The 19,808-nt window shown below is 39.1% G+C and overlaps 1 protein-coding gene across 2 annotated transcripts in view; it reads left to right on the top strand.

The window, feature by feature from the left end:
- Nucleotides 1-19,808, top strand: part of LOC131135492 (neuropilin-2-like) — a 109,547-nt gene that overhangs the window by 81,351 nt on the left and 8,388 nt on the right. The window contains exons 13-17 of one of the 2 annotated variants that reach the window (XM_058081459.1): nt 362-526; nt 5,481-5,749; nt 6,703-6,799; nt 9,444-9,476; nt 13,899-18,113. In XM_058081459.1, the coding sequence (XP_057937442.1) occupies nt 362-526; nt 5,481-5,749; nt 6,703-6,799; nt 9,444-9,476; nt 13,899-14,272 (938 nt within the window). In that variant the 3' untranslated portion in view covers nt 14,273-18,113. Of the gene's footprint in view, nt 1-361; nt 527-5,480; nt 5,750-6,702; nt 6,800-9,443; nt 9,477-13,898; nt 18,114-19,808 lie in introns of those variants that run through there. The other variant, XM_058081458.1, reaches the window with a different exon arrangement.

Below are 19,808 nucleotides of genomic sequence, written 5' to 3'. Positions count from 1 at the left end.
CCTTCATAAAAACTATGATTGGGCCACATTATAACTTTTATGTGAGTGTTTTATTACATTGATATATAATTTTAATATCCTTATATTTACATAGAAATCATTCTATTTTATGAAAAAGTTTCAATATTTTGAGGAATTCCAGCTTTGACACATGGTTCCCTGTCTGGCCAAGGACTACCAATTTATAATTTATACAATTTATATACACCAGACATCTGGAGATACAATAGAGGCAGATCTGTTCAAATCAGTCATTTGGTGAACTTGGCACTGCATGATATAAAAGCAGATTCAGTTGTAAAAGTCTATGTTTATGCACATTATTCACATATGTTGGCATATGTTTCTGTCTGTGTTGTAGCCACCACGCCGTCGCTGTGGGCCGTATGTGACTTTGAACAGAGCTTGTGCGGCTGGTCTGCTGATCCCCAGTCAGGTGTCAGCTGGTCCCTGCACACCGCTGGGAGCAGTTCTGCTGGTCATGGCCCACATGAAACCAGGCTGGACCTGACACTGGGATCAGATAGTGAGTACTTACATATGTGCTTATACTCTGAGTTCACGAAGAGTATTATGCACTGTACATGTCTTGAAGGGTTGACCCCAGGAACATGGCTGAGTAATGGACATTTATATTTATACTCTCTGCCTCTAAGCCTTGTGGTGTCATAAAAACATGATTGAGTCGACAGGTCAGCCCCCTCTGACATCATGGCAGATTTAGAGAGGAAGAAGGAAAAAGGGAACAATTATTAGAAATGTAATTTTTCCCCAGAGAGCTGTCTTTGCCTGTAAGATATCAAATACATGCATCTTTTTTCAACTCATTTCCCAGGGAAACTGTGTGCAAGGATATTTTTCCAAATAATAATAATAATAACACAGTGCAACCTCAGTTTTTATCAAGAATTTGCAAAAAAAAAACGATAAAAACCGAGGAAATTTATCCATTAGGAAATAATGTAAATCGAATGAATCCATTCCTCATGAGTTTTACATGCAGACAATATGTAGTATTCTACACTGGTCACTAAGTGTCAGTAACGTCACTGTAATGTTGGGTGAGACACAGAAACACCTGACTTGATCGCTGGAACAACAGCTTTTTATTGCACAGCAGGCACAATAATCCCTAACTCGAGCTACTGTACCACACAGCAATCAGAAACTCATCTCTGAACCCCCGACACCAATTGCTGTTTGCTCCCCACTCAGCTCCCTTAACATCCTACAACACATTTATAGCAACAAACACAAGCGCAGGTCTTAAATGGCTTATTTTCTCCTATTATGTCTACTATATTGGGTAATATGAGTGTAAAGGTAACTATAGCAAATCTAATCTAATATTGTTTAAAAAATATTTTCAAAGTCATAAAAGTTGTTTTCTATGCTCTATGAAAATGTTCAATTTAGCCTACTTTGCGAAAATTCACTTATCACGGTCAGGTCTGGAACCAATTCACAACGATAAATGAGGCATTACTGTATCAGGTTCTCAATAGTATTTCAATTCAGTGGAGGCGTGAAAAAATGTCTTTCCCCGAGGTGGGGCACGAGAGAAAGTGATTGCGAACCACTGGTGTAGAAGGAGGAGACCGGAGTTCAGTTCCACTCTCGCCCATCTCTGTGTGGAGTTTGCATGTTCTCCCTGTGCATGCGTGGGTTTTCTCCGGGTACTCTGGTTTCCTCCCACATTCCAAAAACATGCTAGGTTAATTGGCCACTCCAAATTGTCCATAGGTATGAATGTGGGTGGGGATCGTTGTTTGTCTAAATGTGCCCTGTCATTGGCTGGTTACCAGCCCAGGAGGACCCTGCCCAAAGACAACTGAGATAGGCTCCAGCACCCACGCGACCCTCATGAGGATCAGCGGTAGAAAATGAATGAATGGTGTAGAATGCTTTGCTGACACACTTGAGTTCCCACAATGATAGAGGGCAGGGCAAACTGACTAGTTTATTAAGTGCAAAACTTACTGTGATTTGTAGTGTGGAACATGCACTCAGTTCATTGTCATATTCCGCTTCCTGTCCGTCGCTATGGTCACACCTTCCTACTCCCGTTCCTGTTTATGTCACTCATACTTTTCACATCTGTTCATCTTTATTAAGACATCCTGAGGAAGACCTGGACCGCATCATCTGTCAGTCACACACTTGCTGCATCACCCTGCCCTCTGTCCTCACACAAAGACACACACACACACACACACATTTGCACAATAGCCACTGTACTTACACACACAGACACAGCCCACAGCAGTTAGATAAATCAGTTGATGGCTCTGACAGAAGTGCTGCCTTTGCTCTCCACATCTCCCAGAGGCTTTTTGCAGACACAAACACACATACTATTTAACCACTCAAGGTGGTCCGTCCACATATTGAACAGTCAAAAGCCCCCTCCCACCCACATATGACCTTGCCATATACCAAGTGTCTCTGTGCGTGTGTTAATGTCAACCACTTTAAGGTTGGCTGCACAGTTGCTTCATGATTAGACAGGGCTCCCTTCCTGCTTATGTGAGTTTGTGCGTTAGACAGCAACATGACATCAAGTCTTGTTCTACAGTCACATTAGCGTGGCATCCTGTCTGAAAGCTGTCTCCCCACGCAGATCAAAACCTAGCACTTGTCACTGAAAGCTCTTTACGGACGTTTTAAAAGAGAAAACCTCCATCGGAACTGAACAGAGCTCAAACATGATCCTTTTGATCTCAGATATCAGCATAACTGAAATTCTTTTCTCTGTCAAGATTTTCATTGAAAAGCAAAGGAGAAGAGTTTCTGAAAGCACCAAAAAGCCACTTACTGCCACTGACTGTAATACAGTATCATACATATTATGTGTTTCATTTCAATTGCTTGAGGAGAATAGACGTCCACCCTCTCTGCTAATCTTACTTTGCTTTTTCAGAGCCAAATCATATTTCATAGCAATTATATGTAATAAAAAAGAATGAATTGAATTACTGATAAATTACTGTAAATTTGGTTCCAAATTAATTGTGTATGAAATATGCACAGTGGGAACTAAACACAGTGTTTCCCAGTCATGTATTTGTGGTGCCTGCCACTAATACATTTGGACCGCCACAGATCAATTTGGCATTTACTTTATGCACATTTAGGCACGGATCCTTATTTTGAAACCTTTTACTTTGAAAGTGTCACTTCGCTTCCAGTTTTGCCAATTCTTCTATTCCCTCGGCTGCCTTCTATAGTCTATTGATGAAGCCATTCTCATTGTGAGTTTTCTGACGCTTTCAGAGATATGTTTGAAGCATTAATAGCTTCTCCTAGGTGTGCCTGATGTTTTTTTATGTTCTGACATTATAGTCGCAATCTGACTGCTTAACGCAGGCGGAGCTAACCTATGGCTCGGGAGCCAGATGTGGCTCTTTTGATGATTTGGCTCTCAGCCCATTTTAAAGCAACTATACTACAGAAATCACTCAAAATATGAAACTGCATTTTTATTCATCCACTCAGAGCTGTCAACCAAACCTTGATTATTACTAGATAATGCAGTAGCCCACCCGGGTCACTGAGAGGTCAAGAAGTAAACTTTTAATGTCTATTGATCAAATAATCCACTAGCTAATTCTGCAGAGCCAACCCTTTTATTCAAGAAGATGGTGAAATCTATACAGAGTATGGTGCAAAACCAGAAGCCACGTTAATGGTGAGAAGTATTTTATTAATTATTCATGTTAAATGGCCTTTAAATGTAACATACTTTTTTCTTTGACACGATCCCCGCTTTTCATGGGGGTTACAAAAGTTCCCAAACTTTTGGAGGCGAGTGTACTCACCACTAATGAATGATAATGTTATATGTAATGTAATGTAATATTGTTGGTATGTAAGAGGTAGATATAAGTTCACTTTTTCCACTCACAGCAACTCTGGTGCCTTCAAAGGCCATTGAATAAAGTGTGAAATCTTAATGCAAAAAAAAACACAAGAAGTGAAGCATAAAGGCATAAAAATGTAAAAATTGTGCTACATGTATGTTGGCCATTTTGGTGAATGAAATGTGTTTTCTGCCGAAAAAAAAGCCCATATTAGAATAAAAAGTGCTGTTTTTACCAGAAATGTGCAGATGTTAATGCTGAATCACGGACGTGGGAATCCACTGTCCAAACTCACCAAATCAGTAGGGAACTGAATATACAGTAGGATCCAATACACATATAACTCGGGGTGTCACAAGGCACTGAGCTTGCGAGATGAGGCCAAACACCACATTGGGTCTACGAAACAAGACAAGATATTAACGTCAATTTTAAGAAAAGTACATAGATAGTACATAGTACAAAGATATTTATAAAAAGATCGGACGGTATATTGCAATCTCCTAATATAATGTTACTACGTTACACTCTTCTGCACTGTGTATGTATGCCACCAGCCCTGCCTCTCCACCCAGAGTAATACAGACTGTACGACTGACAAAATGACTCACTCCGTTCATGCCGTTGTTCTATGGAAGAAACGTAAAACTTCTTCCTGCCTGTTTGAAGGCGAGAGCCAAGGAAAACAGATACGCACGTAAGGGGGCCAGCAAGATTATTGGAGTTGATTTTCATGTTTTGTGTATTAAATTAATTAATTAATTAATTAATTAATTTATCATCATCCCAGGCCTCATGCCCACAAAACATTTTTTTATGCATGAGAAATCTTGTCATGTATTAATCTTGCGAAATCTTGTGACACCCCTACACATAACATCACTCCACTCTAGAAAGGTTTTTCATGTCCACTAATCACAAATACACACAAGGTACTTATTATTTCAGTCATGACTGACAGAACACACACACACACACACACAGATATGAAGATGAGGCTACACAACTACAAATGCTGCGAACATGCACACTCATACATAAGCGCTAAGACACTCCCCCCGAGCATCTCCGCCTCGCTCGCCCAAGGAGAGTTGCTAATTAATTCTCTTCCTTTGTACACTGGCCAAGATCAAAAGCTGGAAAAACAAAACAATGCTACTTTTTTCCTCCCCTAAATGTACTTAATGAGCAGCTAGAATTTAGGTCCCTTTTTAATGCCTCCAAGTAAAGAAAGTGAGTTAACTCAGCCAAATACATTATTCATTGGCTGTGATATGTTTTTTGGGCCTTAGATCGACAGATTGCTACTGTGGATAGATAAAAGGATATATGTGTTGCTACATCAGGTATTTGCACGTCTACATTCATGATGATCAGGGCTGTGAAGTACGCCATGAGTGGCAGCCAAGATGAAATGGTGGTTTCATTTGAAGCTTAACTTCCTACCACAGAACGATGGCGGTAATGCTCTACAGAACCACAAATTCACAGTATTCTTTATGGGTATTGTAAATATAAAATGAATTTCAGTAAGCCAGGTGATTTTTGGTGATCTTTATCACAGTTCAGTATTAAAAGACCTGCATGTATTTAACAATGACAAAAATGTCCTTTCTGCAGATTTCTCAGGGAACTACCTCCATTTGGATGCGGGATCCCACACCCAACGCAAGCGTGCCAGGCTCCTTAGTCCAGAAGTGGCTCCAGAGCAAGGCCCACTCTGCTTGGTCTTCTACTACCAGCTTCTAGGAGAAGCAGTGGGGAGTCTGAGGGTCCTGCTGAGGGACAGTGATCTGGAGGAAACCTTGCTGTGGACCTTGAAAGGAGATCAGGGGCCTCACTGGCGGGAGGGCCGCACAATTCTGCCCCAAAGTCCCAAGGAATATCAAGTAGGTTGAACACTTGAAATTGTACGCGTGACATGCACCTGCAATACAATCCTTGAATCCTTTAACGCTGTGATCGGTGGGCTTGTAGTACATACACTTAGCAGTACATTGTTTTCTGTGTTTGTATATCCCGCCTGACGTTCAACACAGCTCTTAAAGCTGAGAGAGTGAGGTTTACAAAAGCAACGGTCCCAACTCACCGTACCTGCAAGTGCATGCTGTCTACTTGTGAAATGTGGACCAAATTTGGGTATCTGTATGCGGTGCTTCCTGTCCCAAATCCTGGTGTGGATTTGGGAGCATGCATGACATACACGACGTCGAACTTTTTTGTGTTGGAGGAACTTTGGCTGCAGGCAGGCTGCGTCGAGGCTAGTGTGACATGCATGCCCTCTGCTGCCAATGAGCACACAACACACTGTGGAAACATGCATGGTTGTGACGGCGGAACGTCCACTTGCACAGACATACTGGCTGGCATCCATGACTTTTTAAACGCCTTTTCTCAGGTTTCAGACCGAGTGACTGTTGTCAGACATCAATTAGTTCCAGCTGCAATAACTCTCCTTTTGCCTCTATAATTACCATCATTCTTTCACAACCGGAAGCTAACAAGCTAAATAGTCAACGAGAGTTGCGATTGATCACAGAGTCACAAAGTGCGGCCTTGGGGCCATTTGCAGTCCGTGGCCTGTTTTTTTTATTGCTCTGTTGCCCATTACAGGAATAAAATAAACAAGACGAAATCAGCAAAAAATGGATAAATACAGTTAAAGGCATAGCGTAAACAGAAAAAGCTAATTAACAATAAACAAATAAATGATATTTTTGGAAATGCCGCCATTTGAATGGACCTGTGCATGCGTACCTAACTGTAATTGAGCCAATCAATACAGAATTCATACGGTTGACCTGAAGATGGTATTAAAGTCATTGTTTGTTCTCGGGTACAGGTGGTGTTTGAAGGCTTCTTTGACCATCCAACCAGAGGCCACATCAGAATAGACAACATTCACATGAGTAACAGCATCAGCCTGGAGCAGTGCACACGTAAGTCTGACTTTCCATATTCCGATCCTTTCCGTAGTCCTCACGAGAGATTGGACGGCAAAAAGAGAGCAGGGGAAGTCATTATTATATTTTGCATTTACAGGCATTAAGAATGAAAAATAAAAATGAAACTAGGCCACAAACTGCCGTTGGGCGTTTTCATTTATCTTTTATTACATATCTTTTTCCTTTAGTTTTCAACATCACCCCACCCTGTCATTTTTGGATGCCAGTCCTTTCTTCTTTTGGTCTCTCATGTCTCATCTTTCCGCTCAGTCTAGGTCATCATCAGGCCTCAAACGGTAAATGAAACATGCCTCCGAGCTATATTTGGGGGGCCAGACCGTGTGTGTCGCTCTCTCTGACACAAACAAACAGTTCTAACTACTCTACTTAAAGTTGACTTATTTTACCTGCTCTTATCATTTGTGAATCCTGTCCTGCACTGCTGATGTACTGATGTGTCATTATCAAGCTCAGATGTCCTCGGGCGTTTAAACGATACTGTAAACTCACTTTCAAAGTGCCTCTAATTTTGCCTTCACCTCCCCTTTTCCCAGCTTGTGTCTCAGCTAAAGAGCATTTACTGTAAAAAAAAAAAAAAAAAAAAAAAAAGATATCCCCACAACTGTCTGACTGGAAAATGCAATTCGGCGTCAATCTACCATTTTGAAACGTGACAAACATTTACCGCTGCCTTGGCAAGTACTGTGATACTTTCATGATCAATTTGTTCCAAAAAGTCAAAGGAAAACAGAAACAATGTTTCCATAAGAAATAATGTACATTCAATAAATAATAAAGATAGATTAGATTAGATATACCTTTATTCGTCCCTCAGTGGGGAAATTTACATTCCACAGCAGCAAAGAGGACAGAACCATTTAAATAATAAAAATAAACTGCCTAAAAATAGACAATATAAACAACATAAAAGTATTACCAGAATTATATACAAATGCAGTTTACAATATAATATGAAATATATGACCAGTATATACACTATGAGATCTTGCAAGTAAATTAAATGTGAAATATGAATCATTAAGAATATTGCATTTGGAATATATTGTAATTAGAACTTGATCAAATATTGGACAGTGAATGGAGTCTGGAATAAATATACTGAAGATAATTATGAATGATGAATCAAATGGAAAAAATGAACATTTATTTATTGAAGACCCATGATGAGCAGACTAGGCGGGTTATCATAGATGATATGGTCTTTGTTGACAATATTTTGCCAAAGTCTTGCAGGTACAGTACCAAACTGGTGTGGTTTTGCCCTGTAACGTATTATTCTTTGAAATCGAGTACCCTACATGTTGCTGCCTGACTGTATATGGATTTTCCATTGATTGTAAATAACCCTAAATAACCCGGCATGGGGCCAAAGAGAGTTGCGAGTGGCAGCAATTTGATAAAGAGGGTGAGAAACACTATGTTTCTGCGTGTGTGTTTTCTGCATGTAAAGCTATGGTTATTCTCGAGAAAATGTATTTTTTTCATTCATTTTCTACCGCTTATCCTCATGATGGTCGCGGGGGTGCTGGAGCCTATCCCAGCTGTCTTGGGGCGAGAGGCGGGGTACACCCTGGACTGGTCCCCAGCCAATCACAGGGCACATATAGACAAACATTCCCACCCACATTCATACCTAAGGACGACAAATTTATTAAATTAATTACCCAGATTTTTTTGTGCGTAATTAACGCATGTACACCTGATCACCACATGAAAAGCAGTACAATTCCAACTGCATGCATCTCCAACTCACACACGTCTCCTTCCTCATTCTCATTACAAGAATATGAGATGCATTCAAGGACACTCTAAACATCGTAAACACAGCTTTATAATGCATGTGCGTATGTATAAATAAACAGGAAGAAAAACATGAAGTGGATATTATTATCACTCACATTTATAACTCTTAATTCCGATGTACAATTTGCTACATTTAAGTATGCTGGAAAAATCACTGACAACAAGTACATTTACCTTAAATTATATGATGTCTTTGAACTCCTCATTTCTCATAATAACATGGTTGAAAGTGTAATTCAAATTCTCTGCTACTATAAAAAATACATTTTTAGACATGTGGTATCTTTTAGCCTGTTGACATGTTCAGTTCATTTGGAGCTGTTATACAAATACTGTATATATAATCCTGTACTGTCATTTATGTATCTTTCTGTTTGTTAACTACTACAAAAATGGCATATTTCAGATTCTAATGGTGATTAACTGTGATTAATTTAAGAACTGTGATTAAATAGTTGGAATCATGTGACAGCCCTATTTTTTTTGGTTCATATTTTGGGATGTCTGGAACAGATTGAATGGATTTACATTATTTCCAGTGGGGAAAGTTTATTTGGTTTCAGTACATTTGTTTTCTTCTTCAACCTTTTGGACTGAATTAACAGCAAAAACGGAGTACCACTATGGAATGAGATGTTCTCCTCACGTTCCATAATACCCATAATAATGCTGAATATTTCAACCATGCATGTCACCCTGAAAGCAGAGAACAACAGACTGGAGAGAAAAAGAAAACATTTTGGAACCTTTGAAAAGCCCCTGTTGGAATTCCAATAATTGAATAGTCATTGTTTATTCTCTTTCTTTTTTACAGAGTCTTTTCCTCCATTGACTCCTGACATAACAAGTAAGCTTCTTTTACATTTCCTTTGCAAAATGTCTGTGCTTCCTGCTTGTTGCTAAGCTCAGCTTCAAGCCCTGCCCTGGCCTGAAATAACATTATTTGTGGACGTTCTATCCAGTATGAAGATCTGAATGACAACATACCTTGAATGTATAGAAAAAAGTATGTTTATAAAAGTATAAAATAGGTTCACTGCACTGTTCAAGCATGTCTCCCTGCACGCTGATATGATTGGTCGTCTGCCAGGTCGTCCGTAAATCTCAGTGGAAAACTTCCCAAATACATTTGCAAGAGCTTTTGCAAAATTGCTGAGTCATTAGTCTGAAATGAATGGTTTTAATCTCTCGGTGTATAAACTTAGTGTGAATGAAAATGTTATCAGAGGGCATTTTTAAATGAAAAACGGTACAGTACATACGCTAAGAAAATTCAATAAGTCTGTCTTGCTGTCCTCCAAATTGTCCATAGGTATGAATGTGGGTGGGAATGGTTGGTTGTCTATATGTGCCCTGTGATTGGCTGGCCACCAGTCCAGGGTGTACCCCGCCTCTCGCCCAAAGACAGCTTGTGAGGACAAGCGGTAGAAAATGATTGTATGAATGTCTTGCTGATGTATCAAATCCATCAGTGATGTATTTTTAGATTTTTATTTTTATTTCCGATTAGATATCGGAATATGATACAGCAACAGCAATGAACTTGGTTGGATGCTTAACAAGAAAGCAAATGAGCGTTAAGAAACATGACGTGTTCACACAATTCATCATGTCTGAAAATGAGTTGGAAAAATCAAAGCTGAGAGTGTTAAATCCTACCTCTTCTCCATGTCTACTGCTGATAACTCATTCCAGCCATGATGTCCAAACATAATTGTTAACACATTATTCATATACTTTACACTTTGTCATTGAAAACGTGTTCACTTCCCGTGTTGAGGTGTTCATTTTCTAATAGGTAGCAAAAGGAATATAGACCGAAATGTTAACATTTGCATTATAAAATAAGTAAAACTCTGATCTTCCATGATAATTTTAACCAGAAATATCATTTGCCACAGTGCCCACGTGGCTGGACCCCTGAAAAGAGTTGACAGCTTTTCTTTCAAAATAACCTTTGTTGCAACAACATAGCATCCTTACACTTGCTGTAAACACAAGGATCAAACTCGGTTTGTGTACACTGTTATTCAAAATAATCTATGTCCATGCAATGGCATGGTACTTGATGTTGTGTAGATCCGTGAAGATCAATAGCCACATGTACATGGACCCAAATATTCCGCTTGCATTGGCTTTATTTGCTGAAACGGAATGAATGTAACCTTTGTATACACCTCATTCTGAAAGAAAAGTGCCAATCTGAATGAATATATAATCGGATTCCCAGGGGTGAAATATTCCTTTCCCCAATCCGATTGAGGTATCTTCTTCTTCTGTTGTTTATTGGCGGTTGGCAAGCAGCTTTTGGTGTGCTTTGCTGCCACCTTCTGAACAGGAGTATGGAACAGAATCCAAATCCTTCTATACTTTATTCATTAAAGTCCAGTGTTTCTGAAAAAAGAAAATATATATCTGTATAAAACATGTCCTGAGTTTAATTATAAAATATTAGCAAGATTGAATGTAATCTTTTCCTGTTTAAATTTATCCCGCGTGCGTTCTTTCAGCGCATGTTCATATATGACGTAACACGCAGCTCAAGACGTTCTTCAGTTTAAAAAATGGAGGCACGCAATCGGCACTGGAATGCTGTGGAAAGTTTGTTTTTGATCCAAACTTTAAAAGAACTGAACATTTTTTTCAAGACTGGATGGACTAAAACCTGGTAATACAGAGTTATGTATTCCAACAAAAAAAACTCGGGGATGCCGGTATCACGTGATGTTGATGTTTACGTTTTACTCTGCATGCACCATTCTGTTTGATTATAGCAGCGCATGGAGACAAAATTGGAATATTCCTTTCCATGGATACCATTGTTTTCGGAAAGGTAATTTGGAAAGAGAAAAACTCATGTAATCGTGGCTATTGACTCTCAACTGGTGGGTAGCGAAACAAAATTGAGGAATCTTTTTTTGCAGTGGATGAATTAATACTATTAATGAATAGTTTGTTTGTAGTCCACTGCCATTAAAGTTGTGAATTTGCAAGTCCTGTATACTGTTGAGCCTTGACTGTAACTTGCTATAAATCAGTTGTTTTAAGTGAAATGTGCCTCTTAGTTATCGATTTAATTGTCAAAATGGCCATGTAAATCTCTAATGCTAATCACAAGCGCATATACTGTATGGGGGTTGAAAACCCAGCATTTGTCATTAAGAGATGACGTCGGGTCCCAACCAGTTTAGAATCACTGATGCAGCTTCTGTTTGGAAAACATGCTTCATCGTGGGAGGCTGAAGCACAACCGCATTTAATCATTCCTATCCAAGAAATACTGCGTAGTGCTACACAAACTCAGTTTGACACCACAAAAAAAGCTGATTTCTAGCTTTTGGCCTCTGATATCACTGAGAAAAGATTCAGATGTGGTCTTTTTTAAGGCATTCAAACGCTAAACTTGGCGTGAGCGAACAAAACATAAAAACGAAACACCACTAAAGCGGGTATTTGTGTGTGTGTGTGTGTGCTTTTATGAGAAAAGATCAGAATACTGTCAGCATTCAAAGTTGTGTTCCAGTCCTAAAAATAGTCAAAACAAACAGGAAGAGCTACAATTAAGTGACCCTCTGATGACCTACTCAAGCTCATTAAATGTTTACAGATTACAGTCAGGGTAAACAAGGAGTTGTTATTCACTTTCAGAAAGAAGTCCATAAAGCATGGATTAAAGCATAAAGTGTGTTCTAGTCTGCTTTAGGCCACCATCTTATATTTTCCATGGGCCGATGGGGAAAGATATGCATGCAAAAATGGACATGATTAAAAATACTAATGTTAGCTGACATTTACATACTATATTCATCAAATCCCGATAACCTGAATTCTAAAGTTGGCTTCCTGTCTCATCCTCTGCTACTCTGCAATTTCTTCACTTTTCCCATTTACTTAGCAATATATCCTGATTGCTAAATGATGCATTTTTCAACATCCTGCCACATAACTCTCACCTTCATTTGTCCAAACCATCAAATCATAGTCAATAATTTGCATTCTGTGAACCTAGCTAAATGCATGGCATGTGCATTTGCGTGTTTGGCTGTTTGCATCCACCTTAACGCTTTGATGAAAAGAAGCCCAAGGAAATCATTCACCTATAAGCACCTTGCATAGGATGTAGATTTGGAGTCATTTTACACCGCATCTGCATTTGTTTGCATTAGGTCGCCGCTGTGAATACCAACCAAACATCATCTATAGTAGAATGTTTGCTACCACAGACCGGTGCAAATATTTCAGCTCAGCCCTGCAATTACTGACCATTCGCCAAACCAATTGTAAAATAATTTAGCAAGCTCGGTAAATGCAGGTTTTCAGCATACATTGTCAACAGTACAAAATATGTTAAAACAATCTCATACAGTGCAGTGGTACCTCAGTTTTCATAATTAATCCATTGCAAAGGGTCTGTCAAAAATGGAATCTTTCTAGAGGAAATAATGGTAAATGTTCTTTCCACTTGTATAGCACTTTTCCACCTCCAAGGCACTTAAAGCGCTGTTAGTGCATTTACCTACTGATGACGCAACATCAGGTTCACTATCTTTCCCAAGGACACTGTGAGAGGATCACAGAGCATCAAACCCGCAAACTTCAGGTTGGGAGATGACCATTCTACCACCTGAGCCATGCTGCACCTAATGTAAATCCTTTTGAGTAATAAATATTGTGAATCCATGACACACTATAAACCTTGCAGTCCTACCTACACTTGGTGTTCCCAGAGTCACTCGTTAGCTCAGATGAGACGTGAGATGCTTTTTTAAAATTGGAGTTCAAGCACTCAAGAAGCTGAAGCGATGCATGGATGCTTTGTTTGTGCACTCGATTCCATGGAACGATATGCTAGCAAACTAGTTTGTTAGAGAAGAAGTTTGGCCATACCGTATAAAAACTGTTTTTGTTTGTTTGTTTGTTTTTTTTTCTTGTTTTTTTTTTTTCAAAAAACAGACCATTGGAAAACAGAGGTACCACTAATAGCAGTAGACATATTTATCAATATGTAGGTCTGGAGGATACAAAAATGATACATCAACAGATGTATGAGATTGGGTGATTGGAAATTAAATTTAACAATTTAATTTCCAGTATGAAAGACTAGCCGGTGCGGCAAACCTGCATATGTGTTTACTTCTGGTTCTTCTGGTATCGGCACATGGACGGGTTTTGCTAATGGTCAATCCCAGCTTTTAACCCTTTATGTGGTCTGCATGCCTGCCTCCCACCATTGCTGAACCAACTAGTAACGTGTCCTCCTGCCCCCCAGGGGGTGCCATGTCTGGGATGGAACCTACTGTAGACACAGTGGAAGTGCAGACCATTGCTGCCCACTGGTACTACTTGTTAGCGGGAGGAGGCGCCCTCTTTCTTCTGGTTACTGTAATTGTGGTGGTGATATTGTGCTGCTCTCGGTACCATTGGGGGTCCAAGAAGACCAGCACTAGCCATCATCATTCAGTGATGTACCATAACAACCAACATCTAAATCATCCAAACTGCTTCTACAACCAAAACTCCAGCTGTAATCTGATGCACAACCCCAACCAAAACATCCCTCAACCTGATAGCGGGCCAGGTCTTGAGCCCATGTTGGTCATCAGACAGGATAAGGAAGGCGACTGCTGTGATCCCCAATGTTGAAAAGTGGACTGCGTGGGAATCACACAGTATGTCAACGCATCAAAGGGCGTCAGGACTTCCTGAAAGTCTCTAGTCAGTGGAGTCGTCACCTTCCTATCCCCGATGATTGATGCAACGGACCGATCAGGATGCACCTTCACTTTCACTTCCTGGTTGTCTGGAGACGTTGCACTGATGAGAGAAGAACAATTCCTGAGTTGACTTTCCATGAGCAATTCTGTCATCCAGTGAGACCAGATAACATCAATTTGACGACCCTGGAGCACACTGTGGAACCAATGGAACACCTTTGTTCCAACAGCAGTTTTGTTTTCTTCTTTTTCTTCAGTGGAATTTAGAACAGTATATGTCTATGTGGTCCACTTTGATCTAGTGTGTGGACCCAGCTTGACACTTAATAACCTATCCTGGGTTCATGCACTACATGAAAACAGACTGTTTTTTTTTCAAGGAGGAGAATCAGGTGTTTATTTGTCAGCCAGTGGTTGAGAGACAGAAAGAATTAGAGCGGACTTTCCAGCAGGGAATGATTGACAAGTACACCTTCAACGTCAAGTATGTTGTTCCTTTGATCGGTCACAGTGAAACCTCGGAGCACTTTGGCTATGTCCACACAAACACGACTATTTTTATTAGATTTAGTCCAAAGTGAATTTTATTTGACTGAAAGTCATTTGTGGAAAATTTTTGATTTTGACAGTGTTGGCGTCAGACCTGACTATGTTCTCATTTTTCAGGAGGTCCTCGATTTATGAATGAGTTTTGTGGAATTATAACTCTTTAAGCACCACAGTTGCAAAATTGCAACAAGCCACTTTGCTGAATTTAACAAGCCATTTCTGCAAATATGATGCCTCATAGAGTTCATACTTTACCCCCAGGAGGTGGCGGACATCTGTCATTTCAATCTGAACAACATGTGTGGGCGTGTTCTATGCAAAGTTGTTAACTTTCTAAACTTTGAAGCCCCTTGTGCGTTCACAGTCCACACGCAACATACTTGAGCCGATGCTTTGTTAAACCATGTTCGGGGTTGACAATATTTGGGGGGATGTGATGGGTTGCTAATGGTGAGAAGGTTAGCGGGAATGTAAATAAAACGCGGAAATAGTGGAATACAGCGTACCATCCGCGGGATGCCCAAAATGCACTGCTAATAGACAGACATAACCTGAGAATATGATGACAATAAGATAAGTTATCTTGATAATAATAGCAGTAATGATGGCGGTGCTGGCAACAGTGGTGTTCAAGATCTCACTGTAAATGGCGTTGTTGATGGCTGGGTTTGCTTAAGAGATGAAGAAGAGGATCCCAAGTCGATCAGACATTTTGGTACCGTGGAGACGGGGATCTGAACAATTCTGAGCCTGATGACATTATCATATGCACATTAGATGAGTAGATTTACTCCCATCACTAACTTTGGGTCATACTGATAATTTTTCTTATTTGCAGTATGTCTTTATCTCTAACCATTTTCAAGCTACAACCTTTTGAAATAGTAATATCAAAACTGAAAACAATGCTGGCACCTAAAAGTTCAAGTTGAGTTTTTGTTTAAATTGGAATTTTACATGAAGGACATACAATCGACCTTGATGAAAAGATTGAATACAATCAAATAACAATAAAACTTGCACTAGCACACTGCAAGGGGCTTTACAAAGGGGCGAGAGAAAGGGTTTTTGGCAGGAGAAAGTTTCAGTCATGAGACTGCTAGTTAACACTGGCCATTTCTTAAATGCAGATCCTTACACATGTGCACTGTGTCTTCCCTCAGTGGGCACAATGTATTTTTCCACCTACGTATTATTCTGTTGTGTGCACTAGCTGGTTATCATTTTCTTTTTGTACAGTATTAAGGATTTAACAGGAGTGCACCGTAACCAAAGAAAACATCATAAAGCAAGGACTGCCCATTACATTGTTTTCAAGTGGGTTATTCATCCAAGCTATCATACTTCCCTTTTCTTCAACTTCTTGTGTCTTTTGGCTTTCTGATGTCTGACATGTCATCAGGGTTTACGGCGCTACCTGTTGCATGCATTTGAACGCCTCCAAATATGTTTGGTGTAGATTTTTTGGATATCCCTTGCCACATTGGTTCAAATTTTGCGACTTCACTTTATTAAATGTATGAATTGCACTGTTTAGTAATTGAATACGGCCTATTCTTAGCCCACAAATATTCATATTGAAGCAAAAGTTTGGTGTTTTTTGCCCAAATTAAGCATTGTCAAGTTTTACAATGTCTAAATGTACAAAAATACAAGTGCAAGGAATTAAGAAAATGCACTGCATTCAAATTGTGAATGTTATTCTAACTAGTCACTCGGTGTCTGTAATTGTTTGGTGAGACCAGCACCAGACTTGATTGCTGGACGAACAGGCAGGTTTACTGCAGGTTTAAATTATCTCACAATAGGCATAGTAATAAAAATCACAATAACAACACAGACTACAGTTGGGGCTATAATCCAGCTAAAATCCACACATCCGGAACACATTTATTGCAACGCATTAGCACATGAGTCTTATTTACATCTCAAATGGCTCATTTTCTCTGATTATGTGTACTATACTGCGTAATGTCGATGTAAAGGTTATTATGTGGGTTCCATTTAATCCCTAGAGGGCTCTCATGATGTTAAAAACTCTATTCAGAACACCGTAAACAGGATTTCATAACTGCAAAAAGATTCAATTTTTAAGGAAGGAATACTCCTTTGCAGAAATTCGGGTCAGCAATAAACGAGGGATTACTGTCTAAGAATTCTTTTAGAATTTTTTTAAACAAAAGTGGACTTGTGGACTTAGTCTACAACAGACAAAGCATGCACGAACACATTACAGCACATGAAGAAACAGGATATGCATTCGATGATCAAAATCCAGCCTCTTGATGACTGAAAAGTTGTTGCCTGAATCCTATGGATACGTGAAGCCTGTGTCTGCATCTTTGTATGTTCTTCACACATTTTGACTGAAATATCCAGCTGTTAATATCTGTGGGTGTATGGTTGGTTGATTTATTGACTGATTGTAAAATATGGTGCAACTGAGCTTTCATTCATCAAACGAGACCAAGCATTCATTGTGTTACCTCTGAACTCATGAAGCCTTTAATTGAAGGGTTTCACATCTTATGCATGTTTGAAGCCTTTCTAGGTATTAATTATTGCTGATTTTCTCCAGCACTTTTGGCTTTTGCTTCATTGGTATTTTTGTATACCTACTTAAGGCGGGGATTTGGTCCCGGTGTTCTTCATAATTTGGGAATCTTTGACGGAATACTACTGATTTTGGGTCGCTCTGGTTCATATAGTATATATACTGTCACCACAGCTTTTTAATAATGCACCGGTACCTCGGTTTTTCTACATCCCAGTTTTTGCAGGATTCGGTTTTCAATGAAAATTATTCATTGTAATGTATTAGTTGTTTTTATTAGTCCCTTTTCCCATCATTCTGCAGAACTGAATGCACAACGAATCCCAAGTGTAGTTGACTCAGTCTTGTTGTGTTATTAACACAGTGTGTGAGTCCAAATGTATTCGTAGTGTTACCTTTTACCGTGCTCTTAACCTCTACCCAGAAATCATTCCAGCTCCATTGCCGCTCTCAAAGAAAGAATAGTCACACTTCTACTTTGCATTTGACTACTACCAGTGGAACCTCGGTTAGTGTGTTTTATGGCACAATAACACACATTTCCTGTCGACTGCATGAATTCCGTGTGTTCACTGTGTGCTGTTAATGTCGTGTTATCACAAAACATCCTTGTTAGCAGCCCATTGACAAGCTAATGAAATGGAAACCAGAACCACAAGTCAGCTCTGTTGCCTGTCTATGATATGATATGATATATATATATATATATATATATATATATATATATATATATATATATATATATATATATATATATATATATATATATATATACGATGTAAATAAGACTCATATATACAAATATATATATATATATATATATATATATATATATATATATATATATACATATATATATATATATCAAACTATAATGTTGTCTGCACAATGTGTTTTTGTGTTAATATATATATATTTTTTTTTTTTTTTCTGGTAAGGTGGGGTAGATTAATAGTGCAATTTAGTTTTGAAATAGATTAATACAAAAACCGAGGTGCCACTGTACAAAATTTATTGTCTGTGATGTGAAAAACACTGTTCCAAACCATGAGTATTTTAATTGTTTTAAAGTGCAATGCTACAATGTTTCGTATCTATACAGTCTTAAATAGTTTTCTTGATGTTTATCCTTTATTGACTTTAAAGGGGAACTGCGCTTTTTTTGTAATTCTGCTCAATATTCACAATCCTCATGTACACATATTTTTTCCCATTTCTGTGCATTTTAGCATGAGAAAACAAGTTAATATGAGCTAGTTAACAACAGATGTCATGGGCTATATCTACTTTGACGATAAAGCTCTCACAAACAAAAAAATGCACAGAGTATCGAAAAAAGTGTTCCATTTACATGACTGACTTGGTTGTTAACCAAGCTACAGCGATATTGTTATTGTTGCAGCTAACATGAAAAACTGTTTTTATCTGGCAAACTAACACGACGCGTCGCTAACCGCTAGTCTCAGCGGGAAGAGTGGATACCGAGCTCTTCACTACAAACACTCAATAAGAAGCTGGTTTTCCGTCAGCATTTTTCACCTGAGGACTAGAGCACACGCCTTGTGCTGGAAGACACAGCCATCCCAAGGAGAGTGTACATTGTAAATGTTGTCGCTGTGTCTATGCTGCTGTTGTTGACCAAACTAGCATAAGTATGTGTATCAATGCGCCTCGAAAATAAGTTTGGGTAGTGGTTTAAATCCTCAAAATACGGCAAGATACTGCAACAATGACATGTTAACATCAGTGTACGTGTTGATGCATGATCACAGCATGGATATCAAACCATGCTACATTGTTAGAGGTCTTCATAGTCGAAATAGGTGATCCCAATGACGTGCAGTGTTAGCTCGCTATATTAACTCCTTTTCTCGTCTTATAAGGCACAGAACAGGTGAAGGAAATAAATGGGTGTTCATGTTTCACATAAGGATTGTGAATGACTTGCAGAAGTGCAGTTCCCCTTTAAATCTGGGAGTGATAAGTAAAAAGTAAAAAGCTGTTCATTTACTTATCTATTTTTGAACACCAAAATTGAATGTAACTTGTAATCGTTGTTTTCTTTCTGTAGCAAAAGCTGCTCAGCACCTTGTGCTGAGTGTTCCTTACACATGGTTATGTTTATGCTCAAATCCCTTGGCCTTTTCATTAAACCCTCCTTGTTCTCATTCCACTCATTCCCCTCTGCTGCAAATCCTTCCTGTATAAAACACAGGAGAAAATATGAGAGACAAAATCTCTTGTCGGCAGAGGGCCCATTTAGAGTGATACATTTTCCGCCGAAGAACCCAGAGATGGAGGTAGATGAAAGACAAATCCAAAGTTAGATTTCACCCCCTCTTTTTCTTGGATAGAAAACTAA

The sequence above is a fragment of the Doryrhamphus excisus genome, chromosome 9, assembly GCF_030265055.1.
Source record: "Doryrhamphus excisus isolate RoL2022-K1 chromosome 9, RoL_Dexc_1.0, whole genome shotgun sequence".
Lineage (NCBI taxonomy): Eukaryota > Metazoa > Chordata > Actinopteri > Syngnathiformes > Syngnathidae > Doryrhamphus > Doryrhamphus excisus.
Note: the sequence above shows the minus strand (reverse complement) of the source record. Positions and strands in the feature narration are given on the sequence as shown.